General features: G+C 47.1%; 1 protein-coding gene across 2 annotated transcripts in view; it reads left to right on the top strand.

Annotated features, from left to right (window-relative positions):
- Nucleotides 1–24,106, top strand: part of LOC140385153 (uncharacterized) — a 164,130-nt gene that overhangs the window by 1,546 nt on the left and 138,478 nt on the right. For both annotated transcript variants that reach the window (XM_072467006.1, XM_072467005.1), the window contains exons 3-8: nucleotides 4,215–4,268; nucleotides 7,029–7,082; nucleotides 9,285–9,338; nucleotides 9,429–9,482; nucleotides 21,281–21,334; nucleotides 23,171–23,224. In XM_072467006.1, coding sequence (XP_072323107.1) covers nucleotides 4,215–4,268; nucleotides 7,029–7,082; nucleotides 9,285–9,338; nucleotides 9,429–9,482; nucleotides 21,281–21,334; nucleotides 23,171–23,224 — 324 coding nt within the window. The remainder of the gene's footprint in view (nucleotides 1–4,214; nucleotides 4,269–7,028; nucleotides 7,083–9,284; nucleotides 9,339–9,428; nucleotides 9,483–21,280; nucleotides 21,335–23,170; nucleotides 23,225–24,106) is intronic.

Genomic DNA, 24,106 nt, shown 5'->3' with positions numbered 1-24,106 from the left:
CTTTCTAGCCCTTTGACCCTCTCCGTGGCCTCTTGAACCCATTCCCCCCCACCTCTCCTACCATGCCCTCGCTAAGATGCCAGCCATCCAGACTTACCTGGGTTCCTTAGTGTGGTCGCTACCACTCCTGGCTGGCGCTGCTGTGACTACACAGCAACTAGCTATCAGATTGGCCAGCAGTTCTCTAAGGCAGGACTTCCTCCGGACAAAGGGGCTGAAGACCATCCTTAAAGCTCCCAGGGTTAAATTATTGCAGGTCAGCCCTTGCTATTGTGGACCAGTTCCACCATGACCTTTTAGCCAGGGAGGACTGGAAGCACATTGCCTTGTGAAATGCAGTCCATAGTCTGTGCTTTTCTGTTATGTATTGTTACCTGGTGTTAAAGCATTGTGTTGGATAATATTTTAAGCCAATGTATACATCCCCCTTTCTGGTTCCTCCTGCCCACTGCCTGGAAATGTGGTGGAGGCGGGTTCAATCGAGGCATTCAAGAGGGCATTAACAATGTGCAGGGATAAAATGTGTATGGGGAAAAGGCAAGGGATTGGCACAAAGTCATCATGCTTTTTGGAGATCAGGTGCAAACACGATGGGCCGAATGGCCTCCTGCTTCACCATAACAATTCTGTGAACTGTTAACCCACTTGATAATGTAGAATAAAGTGTTTCATGAAATCTATCAGAACTTAATAAAACCTGTGACATGCATAATGATGGCAGGAGAAGCCTGTGGTGTTACATATTAACCTGATACTAAAGGGCTGAGGAAATGGATAGGGGGCAGCACGATAGCATAGCGGTTAGCATTGTGGCTTCACAGCATCACGGTCCCAGGTTCGATTCCCGGCTTGGGTCACTGTCTGTGCAGAGTCAGCACGTTCTCTGCGTGGGTTTCCTCCGAGTGGTCTGGTTTCCTCCCACAAATCCCGAAAGACGTGCTTGTTAGGTAATTTGGACATTCTGAATTCTCCCTCTGTGTACCCGAACAGGCGCCGGAATGTGGGGACTAGGAGATTTTCACAGTAACTTCATTGCAGTGTAAATGTAAGCCTACTTGTGACAATGAAGATTATTATATTGTTATGGGTTAGGCTTTTCAGAACCCAAAAATGTATCATGGAGTTCAACCAACCTCTCCCTTTAATGTATTTGTTGCTTTTCCGAGCACACGGCTTGTTCCCTAGGTGTGGGATTACAATTATGGACACGTGGGTTTTTAAACACAAAACACTGTTTATTCCATGAACTCAACTTAACATCTTAAATAAACATTGGATCTCTTAACACCCCTTACTTCAAAGATAACTCAGAAAATATTGCAACAGTAAATAATTCCTTAAAATGTTCCTTCAAACTTCCAAGAGACTTAACATCTTTAAACAGTATCACATCAGGTTAAAGGATATATTTTTTTTCTGTAGAATGGCAGAGACTGTCGCAAACTGGCTTTCTACTTTTAAACTGCTCTCAGCAAAACCAGGCAGGCACTTTTTAGCTGCTCTCAGCAAAATCAAACTGCAAAACTTGCAGCTCTCTGGAAACACACAGACACTGCTTTTAAACTGAAACTAAAAACCTGCAAAATGGCTGAACTGAGCTGAGCTCCACCCACTCTATGACATCACTGTTTTCTTAAAGGTACATTGCTTAAACATCCAGTTCTTAAAGGCACTCTCGCATGACAATATTATTATTCAGAATTCCTCTCCTTTAGTAGACAAAGGTAGCTGTTCTTTTGAGCATGGTTTAGTTTATCTGGATTATGAGTATATCCTCCGCTTTGCCGGCAGCGCACTCACGCCCGCAAATTTTCCGAAGGTGTGGGGTGGCCACAATGGGAAACCCCATTGGCCGGCTGCTGGGACGGAGGATCCCACTGCTGGCGGGGGCGTCCCACGCCAGAAAATGGGTGCGGCGGAACGGAGAACCCCGATCTGGTCGCAAGTCATAATTTGTTTTAATACTATGAGGGAAAAGTACTGCACTCAAGGCAAGCTACAAATACTGATGACATGATGTATAAACACAGGACAACACAAAATTCAAGTTCAATTTACTGGGGCGGGATTCTCCGAACCCCCGCCGGGTCGGAGAATCGCTGGAGGGCGGCGTGAATCCCGCCCCCACCGGAGGTTCGCCGGGGGCGGGAATCGCGCCATGTCGGTCGACGGGCCCCCCCCCCCCCCCCGGCGATTCTCCAGCCCGTGCTGGGCCGAAGTCCCGCTGCTGCTATGCCGGTCCCGTCGGCATGAATTGAACCACCTCCCTTACCGGCGGGACTGTGGCGCGAGCGGGCTCCGGGGTCCTGGGGGGGGGGGGTGCGCAGGCCAATCTTGCCCCAGGGGGTGCCCCCACGGTGGCCTAGCCCACGATCGGGGCCCACCAATCCGCGGGCGGGCCTGTGCCGTGGGGGCACTCTTTTACTACGCATCGGCCGTGCAGGTGTCCACGATGGCTGACGCGTAGGTGACCCCACCCTGTCGCATGCGTGAGGATGACGTCAGCAGCCACTGACGCTCCCGCGCATGCGCGGACTCCCGCCGGCCGGTGGAGTCCCTTCGACCCCGGCTGGTGTGGTGCCAAAGGCCTTCCACGCCAGCCGGCGGGGCGCCAACCACTCCGGGGCGGGTCTAGCCCCTAAAGGTGCGGGCTTGGCCCCTAAAGGTGCGGAGGAATCCGCACCTTTGGGGCGGCCCGACACCGGAGTGGTTCACACCACTCCATCCCGCCGGGACCCCCCGCCCCGCCGGGTAGGGGAGAATCCCGCCCACTGTAGGCGGTGGCACTTTTAATACAGTACTTTTGTCTGTGCAATTTTGAATTTTGCCTTGTATGGCAAAGATTTAACATAGCTATTTTAAAATGCCTTTCGCCCCATATACATTATTAGTGTTAAAACATTCTTTTTCTTTCTGTGCACGAAGCAAACGTGTCATTTTCACCCAATTACTTGCAGTGTAATACATCCCACTCCCATGGTTTTGTGGTCACAATGATTCATTTCCTTCTATTGTGAACTATTACCTGCCAGTGTGCCCACCAAATGCATTTTGATGTTGATGAATGGTACTGCTGATAACTTGCTCTTTACTTTGTGTGTGTCCACAGCGCAGTGGGTTAGGAAGTGGATTGTGCCCTTGCATCCAAATTAAGCAATACTGAAAGAAAAGTCTTGTCCTTCACAATGAATGGCTGACACTGTTATAATCTTTATGTTTCTTTTTTTTACACCAGTCCTGTTGGGTGGTTGATAGTGCGAGAGTGCTAAAAGTTCCCGTCCTCCGGAAATAATTAAGATTATAATGCAAGAATGCGATGCAATTTAGGCATCAATGAAATAATGTTAACTACCTGAGTTACTTCAGTTGCACTGAAAAGGGTCCAAATTTACTTCTCCTAAAACATGCCGTCAAAAAGAGTACTAAATAAGCACTGAAAATGAAATTATACAGAATTGGAGCTATGTGTATTAGTTATGTTTCATCTTTCAAGGTTGGCGACTTATAAAAGAGGTGTGGGTTACGGTTAACGTCTCACTCCACCTTTGGCGCACAGCTCTCTCAGCGCTGCACTGGAGTGCCAATCTTGAGTTTTCTACAGTAAGAAGTCTTACAACACCAGGTTAAAGTCCAACAGGTTTGTGGCAAACACTAGCTTTCGGAGCACTGCTCCTTCCGCAGGTGAATGAAGAGGTGGGTTCCAGAAACATTTATACAAGCAAAGTCAAAGATGCAAGACGATACTTTGAATGTGGGTCTTTGCAGGTAATTAAGTTGTTACAGGTCCAGATGGAGCAGGTTAAAGAGGTGGGACCTGCTCCATCTGGACCTGTAACGACTTAATTATCTGCAAAGACTCACATTCAAAGTATCGTCTTCATCTTTGACTTTGCTTGTATAAATGTTTCTGGAACCCACCTCTTCATTCATCTGAGGAAGGAGCAGTGCTCCGAAAGCTAGTGTTTGCCACAAACCTGTTGGACTTTAACCTGGTGTTGCAAGACTTCTTACGGTGCTCACCCCAGTCCAACGCCGACATCTCCACATCTTGATTTTTGTACTCATGCTCTGGAGTGGGACTTAAATCTGGGGCCTTGTGATTCAGAGACAAGGGTGCTACCGAAGAGTCACAGCTGATGCACATGCTCAGAACGTTTGATACATAGTGATGACAGTCTATGTACCGTATCTTCAATTTGTGTTTCATTTTTAAGGGACGGCCAGGCGAACAGGGTGTTCCAGGTACCCCCGGTTCTCAGGGCACACAGGTACAGCATTGCATCTTACTTTTATTGTGAGAAAAGCGAAGTAATGTGGGTACTGAAAGTCTGAAGAAGAATCATACAGACCTGAAACGTTAACTCTTGTTTTGCTCTCCACAAATGCTGCCAGACCTGCTGGGTTTGACCAGCTTTTTCTGTTGCAATTTACTTTTATTGCTTCCTGACGTGGCAATTTTACTGTAAAATGGCAATGTTTTGTGCTGGTCCTCCCCCTTTATCCTTTCACACCAACCATCAGTTTCCTTACCAAGAGTTTAGACCCTCCCTCCTTTTTCCAAATGTGTGTTAATCCAGTCCTTTTCCACCTTGACAAGGATTTATTTTATGTCAGCCCCAATTGGAAATCTGTTCCACCACTCTATCTACCTTTTAATGAAAACATTGTCACCTAAAGTTTCTAATTTCTTTTGATATATTTAACGCCAGTCGACAGAAGCTTGCATCATATTTGGCATACTAAGTGTCAGTCCTTGCACCCAACACGACTCAACTGTCAATGCCCCCAGTATCCCACCATGGGCCGACTTCTGGACCCATGCTGAAATGAGAAACATAAAGTTCTTAAGTATCTATTGTAGACTCTATTTAAAAACACACTCTCATTCATAAAAAAACAATTCACCATATTTAAATTCCTTCAACTACACACCACCTTATAAAACAAACTATTAATTCAAGTGCTTAATTCCTTATACAAACATTGGAATTCATAGTCCCATTTCAAAGAGTATATAACTACTTGCGGCTGTCAATCAAACTGCAAAATGGTAGACACTTACTGGAAGGTTATGAAATAAGTCATGCAGCACTAATGCAGTCATGATAACCCTCAGGTTTATGTCAACAGACAGAGTAAAATAGTAAGCAATAATTTATTTTAATATTTACCACAGTTTCCCCCAAAGGGTAGGTGTTTTAAATACCTTGACAGCTTGATAGTTGCTTTTGACAATTCCTTTTGACAGTTCAAATAATTTTTGTCATTTTCTATGCACATTCAGGTCTACGTTTAACAATTCCAAAAGGTACCACACCTCTCACAAAGGGCATCTGACCTCCCTCAAATAGCAACTGATGTTCCCCAAAGGTGGCCTGGGGCCATATCCAAAGGTGTACTCTACCTCTCTAAAAGTGGTGCACCACCTTTCCAAAGAGCTCTACAAAATTTAGACCTCCTCTTACCAGGTCTAACCTGCAAATGTCATGTTTCCCACTCCTGGCTAATGAAAATGAGGCATGACTGGAGGCAGGCATTGTTTGCCAGCTGCCTCTGTGAATTGTGCATATGCAATTCCTGCCCGGGACCACAGAATCATAGAATCCCTACAGTGTAGAAGGAGGCCATTTGGCCCATTGAGTCTGCACCACCCCTTCGAATGAGCACTCAATCCATGCACACTCCCCCCCCCCCCCCCCCATCCCTATAACCCTATAACCTAACCTGCACTTCCCTGGACACTAAGGGGCAACAGATCCCGGCCAATCCACCTAACCTGCACATCTTTGGACTATGGGAGGAAACCGGAGCATCCAGAGGAAACCCATTCCTGCCCCACCCCCCCGAAAATGTTTGGCACCATTTCCGTTGATGCGAAAATCCGGCCTTTTCCGTTTCTCTCTCCACAGATGCTACAAAACCAGCTGAGTATTTTCAGTCGTTCCTATTTTTACTTCAGATTTCCAGCATCTGCCGTATATTGCTTTTGTTTCTGTTCTGCGAGGTTGCATTGTATTTGCCAGCATCGTGCGAGGCACGTTCCTGCACAGCTTATAGAATACCTCCTGAATATTAATACAATTTCCGTAAACTATCTAATTGATAACTTATTCAAAAGAATTCTAATAAACTTTGTTAAACATGACTTGTCTTTCACAAATCCCCTTCTCCTGCAGGTAGCGAAGTTGCAGGGTAATTGATTGTCCTTCATAGTTAGGTCCTCAATTTTGAGGAGCCAACCTCGAGCAGGAAACTCGCATGCAGGTACTGCAGGTAATAAGGAAGGCAACTGGAATTTTGGCTTTTATAGCTAAAGGAATAGAGTATAAAAGTAGAGAAGTGTTGTTGCAACTGTACAAGGCACTGGTGAGATCGCACCTGGAGTATTGTGTACAGTTTGGTCCTCTTACTTGAGGAGGGACATGATTGCATTAGAGGCAGTTCAGAGGAGGGTCACTAGATTGATTTCAACGATGAGGGGTTGGTTTTTTGAAGAGAGGTTGAGCAATTTATGCCTATACTCTGCAGAGGTTAAAAGAATGGGAGGAGATGTGATTGGCGATAAGATGATAAAAGGTGTTGATAAAGTAGAGCGGACGTTTCCTCTTGTGGGGCAATCTAGAATGAGGGGTCATAGTTTTAGGATGAGGGATAGCAGATTTAAAACCGAGATGAGAAGAAATTACTTCTCTCAAAGGGTCGTGAATCTGTGGAATTCACTATCCCAGATTGCAGTGGATGCCGGGACATTGAATAAAATTAAGGAGGAGACAGACAGATTTTTAATCAGTAATGGGTTCTGCTATACTCTGCGTTCGAGTCAATAATTGAATACCTTTTTTGTAATGCACAGATCCAAAGCAAACACATAACTCCAAATCCAACCTTACCAAGGCCAGACACAACTTTATAACCTCCTTAATTTGCAAAATGCCTGCGATGTGTACAATGGAAATATATTCTGTCTTTTGACCTACATGACCGACGTGCAATTCCTTCTAAAATATATAATTTTTCCTCCCATGCAGGGTCAATCTGGTTTACCTGGATCTCCAGGGGAGCCTGGACCAAAAGGAGACACGGTAAAATTTCTGTTTACATTCCTTGACCAACAAAATCAAATTGCAACAGTATGATGAAGTTTCCTCTTTAATAAAATTAAAGTACTGATACAAAATAATAATAATAATAATCGCTTATTGTCACAAGTAGGCTTCAATGAAGTTACTGTGAAAAGCCCCGAGTCGCCACATTCCGGCACCTGTTCAGGGAGGTTGGAACGGGAATTGAACCCGCGCTGCTGGCCTTGTTCCGCATCACAAACCAGCTGTCTTAGCCCACTGTGCTAAACCAGCCGCTAAGAAGGAGTTTCATTGAGGCCCTCCTGTAAAACTCTCATGACTGGAAGGAATTATCATTAACTTGAATATCTATTTGATATTTTGCCTGTTAATAATAATAACCTTTTATTGTCACAAGTATGAAGTTACAGTGAAAAGCCCCTAGTTGCCATATTCCAGCGCCAGTTCGGATAAGCTGGAACGGGAATTGAATCCATGCTGCCGACCTTGTTCTGCATCACAAACCAGCTGTCTAGCCCACTGAGCTAAACCAGCTCATGCACAGTTGATTTTTAAAGAGAAATAGTGACATGATAAGAAGATCCCTGCTTTCCTTTTCCCTGCGTGCGTTACATATGAACATGGAGCAGGAATAGGCCATTCGGCCCGTTGAGCCTACCCCACCATTGAATAAGATCATTGCTGATCTGATTGTAACCTCAACCCCACATTCCTGCCTACCCCCAATAACCTTTCACCTCCTTGCTTATCAATAACCTGTCTAACTCTGCCTTGAACGTATTCAGACTCTGGATGGAATTTTCCCATTTTTTTTCTAAGTGCACGTTGAGGTGAAAATACAGCAGGTCAGCTGCAACGCCAGGTATTCTCACCATATTTTACAGCACTTGGGGGGGTGGGGGGGGGAATGCTGGAGGTGCACCCCGCGCCGACAACGTCGGCTTTCTGGAGATCGGGGTGCCAATTTTTAAAAAGGGCACCCTGATCTCCAGCACTATTAAAACATAGAACCCCTGCATGCATATGGCAAGCCGGCCCCCTCTGCATGCACACAGAGACCTCCTGCATGCATTCAAAGAACTTCCACCACCTCCCCCACACCTGAACAGGTAATATGGAACCCTGCCAATGGATACAGGGTACTCCCCCACCCCCTCATTGACCTCCCCAGAGGAAACCCCCTTTGGCACTGCCCCCTCGAACTGCCCGATGGCACTGTCTCCTGGCATCCCCTCCCAGTTCTGGGTCAGTGCCAGGGGTAAGTGACAGGGGCAGTACCAGTGTATGTCCCCCTCCTGCCTGGGGGCTGGATTTACCTGTTCGCCCCCGGCAGGGTCTCTTTACCTGGTTTACATGGCTCCAGACCTGTTGTAAACCTTGCCAGTGTGTCATCACGTCACAAGGGTGAAATCCTAATGTGGGGGTGATACAACAGGGAAACCCTCTAATGAGATTTAAATATATTTTAAATTAGGTTCCCCATCTTCCGCATTGCATCATTGGTGGGGGAGTGGGGCTTCTCACAAGATTTAGCACTCAAGTTGCCTGGAGTCTTTATTTTATTTTAAATAAATTTAGAGTGCCCAATTCATTTTTTACATTTAAGGGGCAATTTAGCATGGCCAATCCACCTACCCTGCACATCTTTGCGATGTGGGGGCGAAACTCAAGCAGACACGGGGAGAATGTGCAAACTCCTCACAGACAGTGACCCAGAGCCGGGATCGAATCTGGGACCTCGGCTCCGTGAGGCAGCAGTGTAAACCACTGCGCCACTCTGCTGCCTTGCTTGGAGTCTTTAAACTTACTTTTCATTGCCTATTCTGAAACTCCATTTCAGAATGCTTCACTTGAACCTTAATCCATGTTTCCCAACTCTGTGCAAGTCAACAACCTATGGCTTTCTAAAACCCGACAAATTGAAATTTAAAAAATGACAACTTTCAGATAACACTCATTGCCAAATCTCTCCAAGTAAAAGTCCCACACAGTGATAGTCCCCCATGCTCCAAGGTATTTCTTTCAGGGTCATGTCAACAGTTTAACAGGTACAACTTGGACCTATTTAACAAGCAAAATTCACAGACGATTCTAATTTGCAATGAGTGCTCTCGGTGAAACTCTAACAGAATTAATCATTCGTAAAGAAAAAAAACCTATTTCAAAAATCATGACCATGTTTTGTTTATTTATATATTTTAGGGTGAAAATGGACAACGTGGCTTCCCAGGCGCTGAAGGGCCTTCGGGTCCTAAGGTAGTATTTTGACACATTTAATCTCACTTCCATTTATGTTAAAATGCTAAATATTCATTTCTGTTTTCTCTGCAAATTTTGTTTTGAAAGGGGCCTGAAGGACCAACTGGACGACAAGGGATACCAGGGATCTTTGGAAAAAAGGTATGTAATTTCAGCTATATTCCCAGATTAATGTTTGGTCCTTGCAATAATAATGCAGACTGTTATGTTTGGAATGCTGTCCAGATATGGTTTTATTGTCTCCAGAACAAAAAGGCTCCCGCTTTTGATGGACTAAAATATGACTTGATGCAGTAAGTGAGCTGCTGACAGCGGCTGAAATTCTCCGGCTGTTGGGATTCATTGTTCCTGCTGGGAGCGCACCCCCTCCCTGGGATTCCTGGCACCGTGGGGTGGATTCAATGGGAAATTCCATTGATAAATGACAGGAGTATAGGGGGCGATTCTTCAAAATGGAGCCCAAGTGTTCGCGCCGTCGTGAACTCCTTCGCATTTCATGACGGCGCAAAACGGGCACGGGGACAACCGTGGGGGCCAGCACGGCGCTGGAGCGGTTCACGCCGGTCCAGCCTCCTTTCCCGGCGCCAAATGGGCGCCGCACCAGCCCGCGCATGCGCGGGGGACTTCTTCAGCGCGCCGGCCCCAATTCAACATGGCGTCCGTGTTCAGGGGCCGGCCGCGCAAGAAGGTAGGCCCGGGGGGGGGAGAGGCCGGCCCGCCGATCGGTGGGCCCCGATCGCGGGCCAGACCCCATCGGAGGCCCCCACCGGTGAAGGATTGTTTTTCCCTGCCCCACAGGCCGCCCCCCCCCCCCCGACCCTTCGCGCAGAGTTCCTGCCGACAGCGACCAGGGGTGAACGGCGGCGGCGGGACTCTGTCGTATCCACGCGGCTGCTCGGCCCAACTGGGCCGGAGAATCGGCGGCCCCACCGATTCCTGCGGCCCGCGGCTGACGCCGCGTCAAACGCGCCGGCGCAAATGGCGCCGATTCTCCCCGCCTCAGAGAATCGCGCGCCGGCATCGGGGCGTCATGGCGTGGCTGTGGCGATTCTCCGGCCCGGCATGGTGCTCGGAGAATCGCCCCCATAGAATCCCACCGCCAGCGAACTGCGTGTCGCCTAGAAACACGCGGCTGGGGAACCAGAGAATCTCGCCCACCATGTCCAAAATGAACAATAAAGACCTTGAGGAGCACATTGAATATAGTAGAAGATGTTGTGTATTCTAGGTACCTCTTAGGTTATTGGGTAGATGATATCCTGATCAATAATACATCTCTGGCTATAAATTGCAAGTTAGTTGTTCAAACAGTACCATTAGTGGAAGCAAGAGCAACACAAAGGATTGGGTTTGATTCCAACACTAATGGCTGGATGCTCCCTCCAGAGTTGAAAAGAGCTTTTGGATCTGCCTTCAGCACCCAAACCTGCCCCTCGGGGAAATAATCACTCAATGCGATTTTGAAGGGGCAGCCCCGTCAATTGGCATGGTAACAGGATATCCATCGAATGGAGGATTGTGGGTGGGCTCTCGAAGCTGGAGAGTGGCAGGGTGGCACAGTGGTTAGCACTGCCATCTCACAAAGCCAGGGACCCGGGTTCAATTCTGGCCTTGGGGTGCTATCTGTGTGGGGTTTGCCCGTTCTCCCCGTGTGTGCGTGGGTTTCCTCCGGGTGCTCCGGTTTCCTCCCACGGTCCAAAGATGTGCGGGTTATGTAGATTGGCCATGCTACGTTGCCCCTTAGTGTCCAAGGATGGGAAGGCTGGGTGGGATTAGGGGGATAGGGTGGGGGTGGTGGATTGAGATGGGGGTGGGCTTGATTGGAGACTCAATGGACCGAATGGCCATGGGGCTGGTTTAGCACAGTGGGCGAAACAGCTGGCTTGTAATGCAGAACAAGGCCAGCAGCGTGGTTTCAATACCCGTACCGGCCTCCCCGAACAGGCGTCGGAATGTGGCGACTAGGGGCTTTTCACAGTAACTTCACTGAAGCCTACTTGTGACAATAAGCGATTATTACTATTCTGCACCGTAGCCATTCTTTGGGATTCTATTTGGGTCAATCAGAGACCTCCCATCTTGAGAGGAACAGCATATTGTGATGGCGGGTCTGTACCAGAGAGAGTGCTTTAACATGGAGACATCTTCTCTCTATCTTTTTCAATCTTTACTTTAAAAAGAACAGTTTCAGGAGCAAGACCACCACTGTGAAGGGTGGGAGAACCCCTTTACAGAGAAGCCATTGGCAACACCTATACAGGTAAGGCCTGTACGTCTGCCTGGAGTGTTGGCCTCCATCACGTGCCTGGTGCCTCCCTCCAAGTCACGACAGCTACTTTTGTGAGAAACTGGAGGCTGTCTAGAAAATCCCTGTCAGCTTCTTTAATTTACCTCAGCAAATCTGTCATAATGTGCACCCATGCACATCATGTGGTAAAAGCAGGCAGTGATAGACACCCAGGTGAGCCAATCAATATAAAGAACAGAACACGACCAATCACAAGACAGGACACCAGAGGGGGCCTTCCACCTATAAAACACACGAGGCATCAGCACTCTGCCTCTTTCCACTGGTGATAGCTGTAGTGACAGTCAGAGTGTACAAATCATTCAACACCTTCTACACGTGGATCAGAGCTAGCCTGGTCTAGATAGTTAACGGTAGTTTACTTAGAGTAGTAGAGAGTCAACCCACAGGCAGCTGGGTGCTTCGTTACTGAAGTTCAATAAATCTCATGTTGAATCAACGCCCACGTTTGGTGTATACTTGATCAGTTCACTGCATCGTGTGCAATCCGTGTTACCCCAGGGTGAACAACACGGCACCATCCACTATGTGGGAGGGGTAGGGCAGAAGCCCTGCTGGTCCTGAACCCCCCCCCGGTCAAAGTAATCAATGTCAAGAACGGGGGTCAGCAAACCAGAACGCCAGCCAGCACCAGTATTTTGACACCTCCTCTGCCTCCTTTCCCTCACAGCAGTACCTGAAAACCTGCTCTTAAATGTGTCGGGTCTGAAATTCCAGTCCAGGCAGACTGTAAGCCCATTGGATCCGATGGCTGAGAGCAGTGGGGAGGGGTAAAACTTGGTATTTGGAAAGTACAAGCTGTTTTTGTGGTTTTTACGGTGAACTCTTCCCTCCCCGCCGCTGATCTGTACTCCCAGTCCAGTGTGAAGGCCTCCACCTCCAACAGGTTCCTCACCTCCAGGTTCTTCTGTCTGGCCGCCTCCTCCGGCTGTGCAATGGCAGTCACACGCAGGCCTCCCTGGGTTTTGAGGCCACACAAAGACAAGCTCCTACTTTACAGGAGGAGTCCGACATCCCTGATGCTTTCTGGGCATCTTTAGTCATGACCAGCAGTAATTAGATTCTGGAATACAGGGTAGGGTCAGCATCGGGCCAGTTTATAGTTGGGTGTGTGCCCTGTGTTGGCGCACTTATGGTGGCAGATTGCTGGACTCTGAATCTAATCCGAGTCTTTGTTTGAAACTGAGAAAAATATTTGTAATTATCTATAATGATACCTATCATTTTGACCAATGTCCATAATGCAAAGTTCATGGGCTGGATTCTTCCTAAATGGGACTATGTCCCCAGCCGGCGTAAAACCGCACGCATTGTACTCCCGTGTTTCCTGAACAAAATACAAGCCGATTCACTTACCTGCAGGGGGCTCGCAGGGACCCAATGTGCTGCACGCAGCGAGGACACGGCCCCCACACTTCCGGTTTTGAGTCCCCGCATGCGCACAACGGCGGCCTCCAGCGGCCGCGTCGAGCGCCACGGTGGACTCGGACGGCAGAGGCATCTGGAAGATGTAGGCCCCCTGGCTGCACGCCCAAGGATCCGTCCAGCCCGATCTCTCCCCCTGCCGCCCATAAGGCCCCCCCCCCCCCCCGGTGCCCGAACCCCCTGCCCCCCCCCCCCCCCATCAGGGCGGCCGTGGACTGAGTCTGTGGCCGCCATGCCCGCCACACGAGAGTCCCGACCGGCCATTCCATGTTAGTTCCACGCTGCCGGGAACCCAGCCGGTCGGGAGCGGAGCTAGGCAGGCCTCTGGCAATGTCCCCCCAGCGGCGCGGAGTAATTCACGAACGCGCGGATATTCGAGGCCCGGAGAATTGCCAGACCAGTGCCGGGTCCGATTTCATTGGGAAAGTTGATTCTCCGCCCCCAAGCCAAACGTAATTTTGGCACGGGCCTGCGAAGAATCCAGTCCCGTCTGTGGTTTTACTATTCGTAGTGTTTTGATTAGCCACAGCCTAACAGCAGTTTGGCAGAATAGGAATTCCTGAATCAGGGTAACTGTTACACCCACTGCCTCCTTTAAAAAATGAATTTTTCCTGATTAAATGCAGCCAGTCAGAGCATCAGGCTGGTTCCCTTCCAATCAGCTACCCCAACAGAGCAAGACCAAATATGTGGTCCTCATTGGCTCCCTTCCAATATTTTTTCAGTGACTCTAATGGGTTGCCCCTCTAGCCCAGCATCCTATTCCCCACTACTGCTTGTGGTGATATGCATGAACACATCAATGCATATAGTTGTCTATTAATGCACATAGTTATCTGTACGACCTTCAACAGCAGGCGGTGATAGAGATCTATCACGTGACTTGAGACACCTGCCAGTTGGCAGTAAGGCGTACAAGAGGATAGTCGCACCTACAGCAGCTCCAGGAGAATTCACTGAATTTAAATCGCAGCCATTGTCTGTATTATAGTTCGTTAGTTATCTTTCCAGGTGTTTGTTAATCATCTTTCTAGTCAAACAAGTATATGTTCTGTGTACATCATTGCAACGGTTATAACACACAACACAACGCTGCTCTCGGTTGATGATCCCTTGCCTGCAGGACCCCTTTCTGGGCCAAACAATCCAGCTGTGCCTCAATCCTGTGGTCAGGAAGGATAGCGTTAATTGCCAAGTCGTGACAGTTGACATTCATCAAGTTATCTTCCTCCTGGAAGTAATGTTGGGCACATGCAGCAAATGAAATGTATTCCAGGTGTCCAGCTGGTCCAAAGTAAATCAAAACGGTCGCTAACTGGCAAGCTGCCAACATTTCAAACAGAAATACATTATTGTGTCTTTTATGATTTAAAAATAAGACAGGTTGATGATCCAAAATACAGACATGCGGGCATGTGATTAAGGTAATTTGTCACCGTTTACAAAGGACCACAGACTTGTCTCTCCATTAGAAAGAGAGAGAGAGAGAGAGTTGCTTATATATAGCTTGAGGGGCATGACCCTGCAAGTGTAGGGCAAGACAAGGAGACAGGCCTCCATGAACTGCCACCTGATGCCCCAAGAATTCCTGGAGCCGGTTTGACGCCACACTGTGATCATGAGACCAAGTCATGCCGGAGCAGGCATCTCGAAGTGTGCACTATTAGCTGGACTTTGTTCTGAATTCTTCAGTTTAAATGTTTTAGTCCCGGCGAGTTGCTGGAAGCGCAAGCTAATAACCTGTGCACCTGTGTCTTCTATGAACGATATCTCCATTAAGTGGGGTGCTCTTTCCAAGGGCCGGTGGTGCAGACTCGATGGGCTGAATGGCCTCCTTCTGCACTGTAAATTTTGTGATTCTATGATTAAGATTTAAGGATTGAGAAAAGAATTAGAGGAACAATGAAGGAAGAGGGTGAATTAGAGTCCAAAATGGTACAGTAAACGTAATAGAGTGGAAAAGGAATATCGGATTAAAAGAGAGGGGAGAAAAGAGAAGGAGGTAAAGTGAGAAAATATTAAATATTACAGGCAAAATTGCTTAAATCACTACAAGGCTGAATTTACCTCACGAGGAATGAGGCTCAGGCATTTAAATTGTTCCCATTTCAAGGCTGGCGAGGGTGATTGGCATAGCATCAACCATTAGCACATCATTTAAAAAAGTACTCACACTTATTTAGTATGAGTCCTAACTTTCTGTGGTGAATTTAATGGACAATTAATGGGCATAGTTAACAAGTGTGTGCAAGATGAATGGCAGAGTAGCATCAATCAATCATCACCACATGACATTCCTTTTCTTCACCTGAAGGTGCTGGCTCATTTATGCATCGATGAGGCCGGACGTCGTGAACCCACCATTATTTTTTCAGCAACGCTCGGCTCATTATCATTATTGGCCACAGAACTAGTGTAATTATACAATAACACTTGGACGTCTCCTCCAGATCGACTCCAGTCGCAAGCAAATCCTCAATCTCGCCTAGAGTTACAAGCCCAGTGGGAACTCGCTCGTTCTTGTACTGTATGTTGGCTGCACAGTTTGGCTTCATTCTGTGCTTTTAAAGTGGATGGTGGTGCTGTTCATTCCCGAGAGTTTAACTAATAAGCACGCATAAATCATCGCAGACTATTCTGGCAGGCGAGAGGTTGACTCAACACGAATCTAGAAACACCAACAAACCAAGGATTGACTAATAGGTGTTGCAGTGTATCAGTCATTATGGCAGAATAGATCAACACTGAATGAATTAATGGAACTTGTGATATTCAAAACCATTTTTTAAAAATGGTTCTTTGTGCATTCATCGGTTTACGTACTTTGACTACACTCTGCAGAATTAACATGACTGCGTGCAAATGAGAATAGGCAGGATTTAACCGACCCTCTGAAAGATGGGCTAGGAGGTAGGAAGCCTTTGAAAATGGCGGTGTACGGCAACAGGAGGGGAGCCCGCTCCTACAGCTGCCACAGGATATTCTCTGGGGTGCGAATCTTGGTGGCACGGCTACCCGCCACTAGAGTACGGCAGCCAATTAAACCAATTAAATAGCCAATTAGTAGAAGGCTCCTGACCCCGACAGCATTTTAGCGATGTCAGACAGGGCCGCCACTGCATGGAGAGGTCGTCAGGTAGATTGTGGCCACCTCCCGGCCGTTGTGATCTGGAGTTGGGTGAGTGGGTGGGTCTGGGGTAGCCTTCTTCATGGAGGGATCCGTCCAGTGGCAATGGCCATCCCCACAGAATGACCACTGGAGGCTCCAGCCCTCCAGTTGCTGGAGTCTGCCATTCTGACCCCCAGAGCAACAAGCAAAAAAAAATTCCTTTCCGTCAAAGGTTCCTCAAGGTGATATGTTTAACAAACAAGTGATTACTTGTTTGGAGCCTGAGGGAATTTGATTGACAAGTAGGGTGGCACAGTGGTTAGCACTGCTGCCTCACAGCACCAAGGACCTGGGTTCAATTCCGGCCTTGGTGACTGTCTGTGTGGGGTTTGCACGTTCTCCCCGTGTCTGCGTGGGTTTCCTCCAGGTGCTCGGTTTCCTCCCACAGTCCAAAGATGCGCAGGTTAGGTGGATCGGACACGATAAATTACCCCTTAGTGTTCAGGGATTTGTGGGTAAGGTGACGTTATGGGGATATGGTGGGGGCCTGGTAAGGATCTCTCTCAGAGGGTCAGTGCAGACACAATGAGCCAAATGACCTCCTTCTGCACAGTCATCCTGTGTGCTTGAAAGGGACTTAGTGGTTGATGGGGCAATTGTAGCTTAAGATGTACTTTGTAACCTGTGGTAATCCTAAAACCTGTGTGTAATCATTAAGCAAGAAGGGAGTAAAGGAATATTGTATTATAATCTAATTTTTTTCATGTTTAGTAAATGTGTTTCTCTTGTTGTTAAAACTAATTAGCGGTCCTGTGACTCTATTCCTCCAGGTTTCATTTCTAAAAAGTAAAAATTACAGTGTTTTGAGCCAGGGTTCCATTCTGGGAATTTCCCATCCAGTTATAACACCAACCTGGATCGTAACCTTCACTAAAGGACATTAATGAACCATCAATAAAGGTTTCATGTTCATCATTAAACTTAGAATTCCAGATTTTTATTTAATTCACATTTCGCCGTCTGCTGTGGTGGGTTGCAAACCTGGGCCCCAGAGGATTACCTTGGGTCTCTGTATTACTAGTTCAGTGACAATACCACCACGCCGCTGCCTCCCATTGCCAATTCTTATGATCTTAGCACCACTTAAAGGGCAGATGCAGTTTGGCGGGAGCTACTGTTGCAGGTGGCTGGGAAAGGGTGCACAGAAATATAATGGTTCTTACACAATTATTGAAAACAAATACATCTCCCATCGGAACAGGCGCCATTCTACCATTCACTTTAACATGGTCGATCTGTAACAAATCCATTTACTGACCTTTGTTCCATATCCTTAATGTCCTTGCCTAACAAAATAAGTACGAAGTCTTACAACACCAGGTTAAAGTCCAACAGGTTTGTTTCGATGTCACTAGCTTTCGGAGCGCTGCTCCTTCCTCAGACCTCTTCATTCACCTGAGGAAGGAGCAGCGCTCCGAAAGCTAGTGACATCGAAACAAACCTGTTGGACTTTAACCTGGCGTTGTAAGACTTCGGACTGTGCTCACCCCAGTCCAACGCCGGCATCTCCACATCATAACAAAATAAGAACCAATCTCAGGTTTGAAGCTTTCAATTGACCTTCTTGAGGAACGGTTTCCACCACACTTTCGTTTCTGGTCATCACAATGACCTACCTATTTCTGAAAGTATTGGTTTTGCTCCTTGCTCTGGACCTGCCCTATACCTCCCCATGATGCTGCTCACAGAGAGTCACGACAGAACACATTTCCTTCAGCGTGTCAGTGATGCTGTGAGTACGGGTATGGGGATCTGGAACTTATAAAGAAATTGTGCAGTCTTCAGCACAACTGTGCCATCGAGCGAGCTTTATAATGGGATAATCCTTTTGGGATATCACCCAACAGGCATTTCCTTTTGTGTTTCTTCACACCAAACTTTATTCCCCATTGGGGAATAGTGGGAGGGAAGTGGTGGAAGGATTTCCGAGCTGATTATCACGCTGTGGAACCATGTTAGGAACACTCCTTCCATGTCCAACAGGTCCTGGCGTTGGACTCGAACCCAGAGCTTCAGTTCCAGCAGTAGGGGGATGCTAGCATTGTGCCACAAGATCTCCTATGCCCTCAGGCCTGACATATAGATTACACCCAGTTAAGGGGCGTGTGTCCATGGGCTGAAAATTTATTACATTCTAAATAGATATGTAGAAATGGATCCTATTCAAGGCACTAGTTCACGAGGTTGATCTCGGGTATGGAGAGATTTTTTGTATGAGCAGAGGTTGAGTAGATTGGGCCTGTACTCATTGGAGTTTCGAAGCATGAGAGGCGACCTTATTGAGACATACAGGATTCTCAGGGGGCGTGACAGGGTAGATACTGAAAGGTTGTTTCCCTTTGTCAGAGAGTCTAGGACCAGAGGCCATCATCTCAGAGTAAACAGGTTGCATGTTTAAATTGGAGACAAAGAGGAATTTCTTCTCTCAAGAGGCTAGTGAATGTGTGGAATTCTTTACCGCAGAGAGCTGTCGAGGTTGGATCAATAAGTATGTTCAAGGTTGAGATAGACAGATTTTTAGACAGTGAGGGAATCAAGGGTTTTAAGTGTGGTAAACCACTGTTAGTGTAATATATGTATTGTGGTAAACTGTTACTGTACTACATGTATTGCGGTAAACCACTGCCTGATGGCTCCGCCTCTCCTCGGGCTCGGTATAAAGGTGGCTGACCTCCGGCCCTGCCCCAGTTCGGGATCAATGGTCAGGAGGCTGTCTGTTTAGCTTATTAAAGCCACAGTTTTGTTCACTACTCGTCTGGTGTTAATTGATGGCACATCAATGGGGAGAAGGCAAGAAAGTGGAGTTAAGGATTACCACATCAGATCAGTCACAATCTCATTGAATGGCGGAGCAAACATGATGGGCCGAATGGCCTCTTTATGTTCTGACGTCTTATAACCTTATGGCTTGCAGTGGGCTAAACACGAGCAGAATTGCTGTTCCCGTGACCAGTTACAATACCACATCTGTTCAACTCACTTCATTTAATTCTGCAATCTAATTCAAGTTTCTTTTCATCCTGACACAACATCCCATCCAGCACTTCCACCTCTCGCCCCCTCCCTGCTTTCTACTTTTGGGAGCCACAATCTGTGAATGTCCTTATTGGCAAACTCGCTCCTCTGAGATTTTAAATCATTGCTTGCCGAAATCCCAGGCTTACTTGCATTCATGTCATTCAGAAGGATTTTAGCCGGTCTGGACTGACTGCCCAAGAAACAAATGATGAAGCTAACGGCTGTCAGCAGATTCCTTACCTACTGAACCTGACTACTGTGTGAATGGGTGAAATTGAGCTAACAATAAGAGCTTGTATTTCTAGAAATATAGAAAATAAGAGCAGGAGGAGGCCATTCGGCCCTTCGAGCCTGCTCCGCCATTCATTATGATCATGGCTGATCATCCAACTCAAATAACCTAATCCTGGTTCCCCCCCATGTCCTTTGACCCCCTTCGCCCTATGTGCTATATCCAACTGCTTCTTGAAAACAAAATGTTTTGGCTTCAACTACTTCTCGTGGTAACAAATTCCACAGGCCGACCACTCTCTCGGTGTAGAAATTTCTCCTCATCTCTGTCCTAAATAGTCTATCCCGTATCCTCAGACTGTGACCCCTGGTTCTGGACACACCCACCATTGGGAACAGTAAGAAGTCTTACAACACCAGGTTAAAGTCCAACAGGTTTGTTTCGATGTCACTAGCTTTCGGAGCGCTGCTCCTTCCTCAGGTGAGCGGCCTGAGGAAGGAGCAGCGCTCCGAAAGCTAGTGACATCGAAACAAACCTGTTGGACTTTAACCTGGTGTTGTAAGACTTCTTACTGCGCTCACCCCAGTCCAACGCCGGCATCTCCACATCATGACCATTGGGAACGTCATTCTGCATCAACCCTGCCCAGTCCTGTCAGAATATTATAGGTTTTTCTGAAATGCCGCCCCCTCATTCTTCTGAATACCAGCGAATACAATCCTAACTGATTCAATCACCCCTCGTATGTCAGTCCCACCATGCCAGGAATCAGTCTGGTAAATCGTCGCTACACTCCCTCTAGAGCATCCTTCCTCAGATAAAGAGACCGAAACTGCACACAATATTCCAGGTGTGGCCTCACCAAGGCCCTGTATAATTGCAGCAAGTCATCCCTCCTCCCATACTCAAATCCTCTTGTTATGAATGGCAACAAACCATTTGCCGCCTTTACTGCCTGCCACACCTGCACACTTACCTTCAGCGACTGGTGCACGAGGACACTCGGGTCTCGTTGCACACTCCCCTCTCCTACTTTATGGCCATTCAGATAAAAGTCTGCCTCCTCGTTTTTGCTACCAAAGTGGATACCAAAGCAGGGGCTGTTTAGCACAGGGCTAAATCGCTGGCTTTGAAAGCCGGCCAAGGCAGGCCAGCAGCACGGTTCAATTCCCGTAACAGCCTTCCCGAACAGGCGCCGGAATGTGGCAACTAGGGGCTTTGCACAGTAACTTCATGTGAAGCCTACTTGTGACAATCAGCGATTTTCATTTCATTTCATTTCATTTCATAACCTGGCATTTATCCAAATTATATTGCATCTGCCATTCATTTGCACACTCACTCAACTTGTCCAAATCACACTGAAGGATCTCTGCATGCTTCTCACAGCAACACTCACACTCAACTTGATGTCATCTGCAAATTTCAGGATGATCTGGCACATTTAAGGTGGGAAACATCCCGAGGCAGGAGTGTTATCAGATAAAAATGGACAGCGAGGCGTGTAAAGTAATATTAGGACAATTGATGAAATGCTTGGTTAACGAGATAGGCAATGAGGGAGAAGGTGGGTGAATGGCACTTGCTGGAATGCTCATTCAGAGAGCTGGTGCAGGCATGATGGGCCTCCCTCTGCACTGTAACGATTCTGTGATGCTGTAACTTGTTTGCTGAGCAGCTTTCCAAAGTAACTTTTCAGTGTGTGTCTTTAATCATTCGATTCAATCACCCTTCCACCTGTGGCCCCCCAAAACACTTTCTTAATTATGGAATCAATTCCATTGCAGGGGAGTAAAGGTGAGAAAGGAATCCCTGGCTCTCCTGGATCGTACGGCCCTTTGGTAAGTGAGATACCCTCAATTACGACTCGAGAGAGAAGATTGATAATTCAAAGGCTTTAATTAGCAGAGAACCAGACAGCTGCCGAGAAGTGTGCTCACTGCACACTGCCCACTGAACATTACCTTATATACAGTTCCCTGGGGGGGGGCGGAGCCAGAGGCGGGAGTCCCCCAGGGTTCCAACCTGGTCTTAAAAGGATCTTCACATTAAAGGTACAGATATACAGTTATCATTCATCACAATAAGCAAGTGTTTTTTCAAAGAATAAAAAGGAGTCGTCATTTTGTAAAATGTTTTAATTTGTTTGACACAGAAGTTTAATATTAATCTAGGTTGTCGTGAAAGATAATACTTATTGAAATGATGGTACTATTGCTTCAAGTCAAAGTAGTTTTACTGCCCGTTCCTTTTTTAGAAAGACCAGGCACTCTGAGTGCTGCTCCCAGCACCCTGACAGTGCCAATCTAGCACTGCACTGGTACCCTGGCAATTTGTATGGATTTAAATGCGATTAACAGGCTGAATCTCCGATACTCCACCCCTCCGCCATGCTCCACCACTCTCATGTAGGGGTCGCATGGGCATGGACTGGTGCAAGTATTTATGCTCGGGGCCTGGGCGCCATGGTCGTTGAGGAGTCTGGGGGGGGCAGAGAGAGAGTGGGGAGAAGAGAGTGAGAAGTTCGGGGGGAGGCTATGAGAGAATAAGGAAGGGGGGAGATGGGGGGGAAGAAAATGTCTGCAATCCAGGATGGGCGGGGATGTTTAGGAGGAGCGAAGAAAAATGCTCTGGGGAGCTGTGGGATAAAAAGACTGCTGCAATCCAGCAGGGCAGGTGGTGATTAATAGGTTATGAAAAATGTAAACCTAGCTTATCAGCACATATGTTAAAAGGGAGTCTGCTTTTTTAAAGTTAGCTCAGCGTTAGGATGGTTGACACGATAACAATTCAGGAATATGGAGAACAAACTCGATGATTGTTTTTGGTGTCAGAATGCTCAAGGGAAGTGATTTTGCCAGTTACAAATGTTTGTGTGCCCCAGTTTGGGGAAATTGATGATAAAGATGTCAGTTACAGTACTTGCAATCTTAAATAGTTGCTCTGGAGTGCAAATGTTAGCTAAATGTTAGCTTTTGAGCGCAACTGATGTCAAACGATGGCTAAATGATCGTTTTTGAGCACAATTAATGTCCACTATCACAAGGAGGCAACTAACATCTAAGGGACAGGTACACCTGAGGGTGAAGGGAATAGAGGTATATATGGATGGGGTTAGATGAAGAAGGGTGGATGGAGTATTAAGCACATGACAACAACTATTTGTTTAGTGACTTTTAAGCTTTCCCAAGGCGCATCCCTAGGGCACTATGAGCCAAAACATGACACCAAGCCACAAAAGGAGATAATTAGGTCAGATGACCAAAAACTTGGTCAAAGGCATAGGTTATCACTTCATTCCATGGGCAGCACGGTAGCACAAGTGGCTAGCACTGTGGCTTCACAGCGCCAGGGTCCCAGGTTCGATTCTCGGCTGGGGTCACTGTCTGTGCGGAGTCTGCACGTTGTCTGCGTGGGTTTCCTCCGGGTGCTCCGGTTTCCTCCCACAGTCCAAAGACGTGCAGGTTAGGTGGATTGGCCGTGATAAATTGCCCTTAGTGACCAAAAAAGGTTAGGAGGGGTTATTGGGTTACGGGGATAGGGTGGAAGTGAGGGCTTAAGTGGGTCGGTGTAGACTCGATTGGCCGAATGGCCTCCTTCTGCACTGTATGGTCTATGTTCTATGTACACGCCAAAGCACTTTGACCCTGTTTTGTTTTTACTTTACCTGCTTTTAGGGAGAACCTGGAATTCCTGGAAGCAATGGCCTTGCAGGACCATCTGGTCTAAAGGTAAGATATATTTTAAATGTTGTGCTGGCAAAGTAGAACTGCAGGCGAAAACCCGTCCCAGCTTAGCATTCTAAGCCCTCGGCTTCCATTTGCCCTGATTATACGCGAGTCCTGCTCCAAACCAAACATTTCTCAGCAGATTAGTCGCTTGTTTATAAGAATTGATCTGGAACCTTCCTTGGGGCTGGACAGGTGTCTGGGTTAATAAGGTATGTGCATTGGCTTTTACAGGAGCCTTTAAAGTCTATTTTAAATAAATGGACTGTGCTTTGGAAACAGAGCGAACTATGCCTAAAGCTATTTTGCCTAACTGAAGAGCAAGCACATATGGCAAGTTGTATACTGTGCAGCTGTGCGGTGTAGCTGAGTGGGAACAAAATGCCAAGCAGCCGATTTGAGAGAAAATTCAAAGAGGGGAGTGCTCCAGCATTGATGTTCCTCGTACCTGTTTTTAATCATTTTAAAACGATGAGCACTGCAGTATTGGATTGAACGGTTTGTTTCCGAGTTGTTTAAATCCAACTGGTAACTCCAATTATCTCTTGATGTTCACTTTCATGAGGAATAAGTGTTCAAAGCGGGCCAGAGAAAAATATGATTGTTGGCTGGTCGCAGACTCCACATTGTGGCTTCCCGTTTGGATCAAGGAACTCCATCAAATGGTCTTTGGCAGCAAAGCCATGCTTTTTTATTCAGTGACTGAATGTGGTGGTTCTCAGGTATATTTGGAATAGATGTGCGGACCCGTTATTTGTCAGTCCTGAGATTGAGGAACCTGCTACGACACTGAGAGGGCAAGGCAGAGGGGCACAGGTTCATTCTGGTGAAGCTCGATAAGTTCATGAGGGAGAGAGCAATAGAATTGCAATCCGTAGAATCCTG

Source organism: Scyliorhinus torazame, chromosome 11 (genome assembly GCF_047496885.1).
Source record: "Scyliorhinus torazame isolate Kashiwa2021f chromosome 11, sScyTor2.1, whole genome shotgun sequence".
In the NCBI taxonomy this organism is placed as follows: Eukaryota; Metazoa; Chordata; class Chondrichthyes; order Carcharhiniformes; family Scyliorhinidae; genus Scyliorhinus; species Scyliorhinus torazame.
The sequence above is the reverse complement of the archived record's forward strand: the minus strand, read 5'-3'. Positions and strand labels throughout refer to the sequence as shown.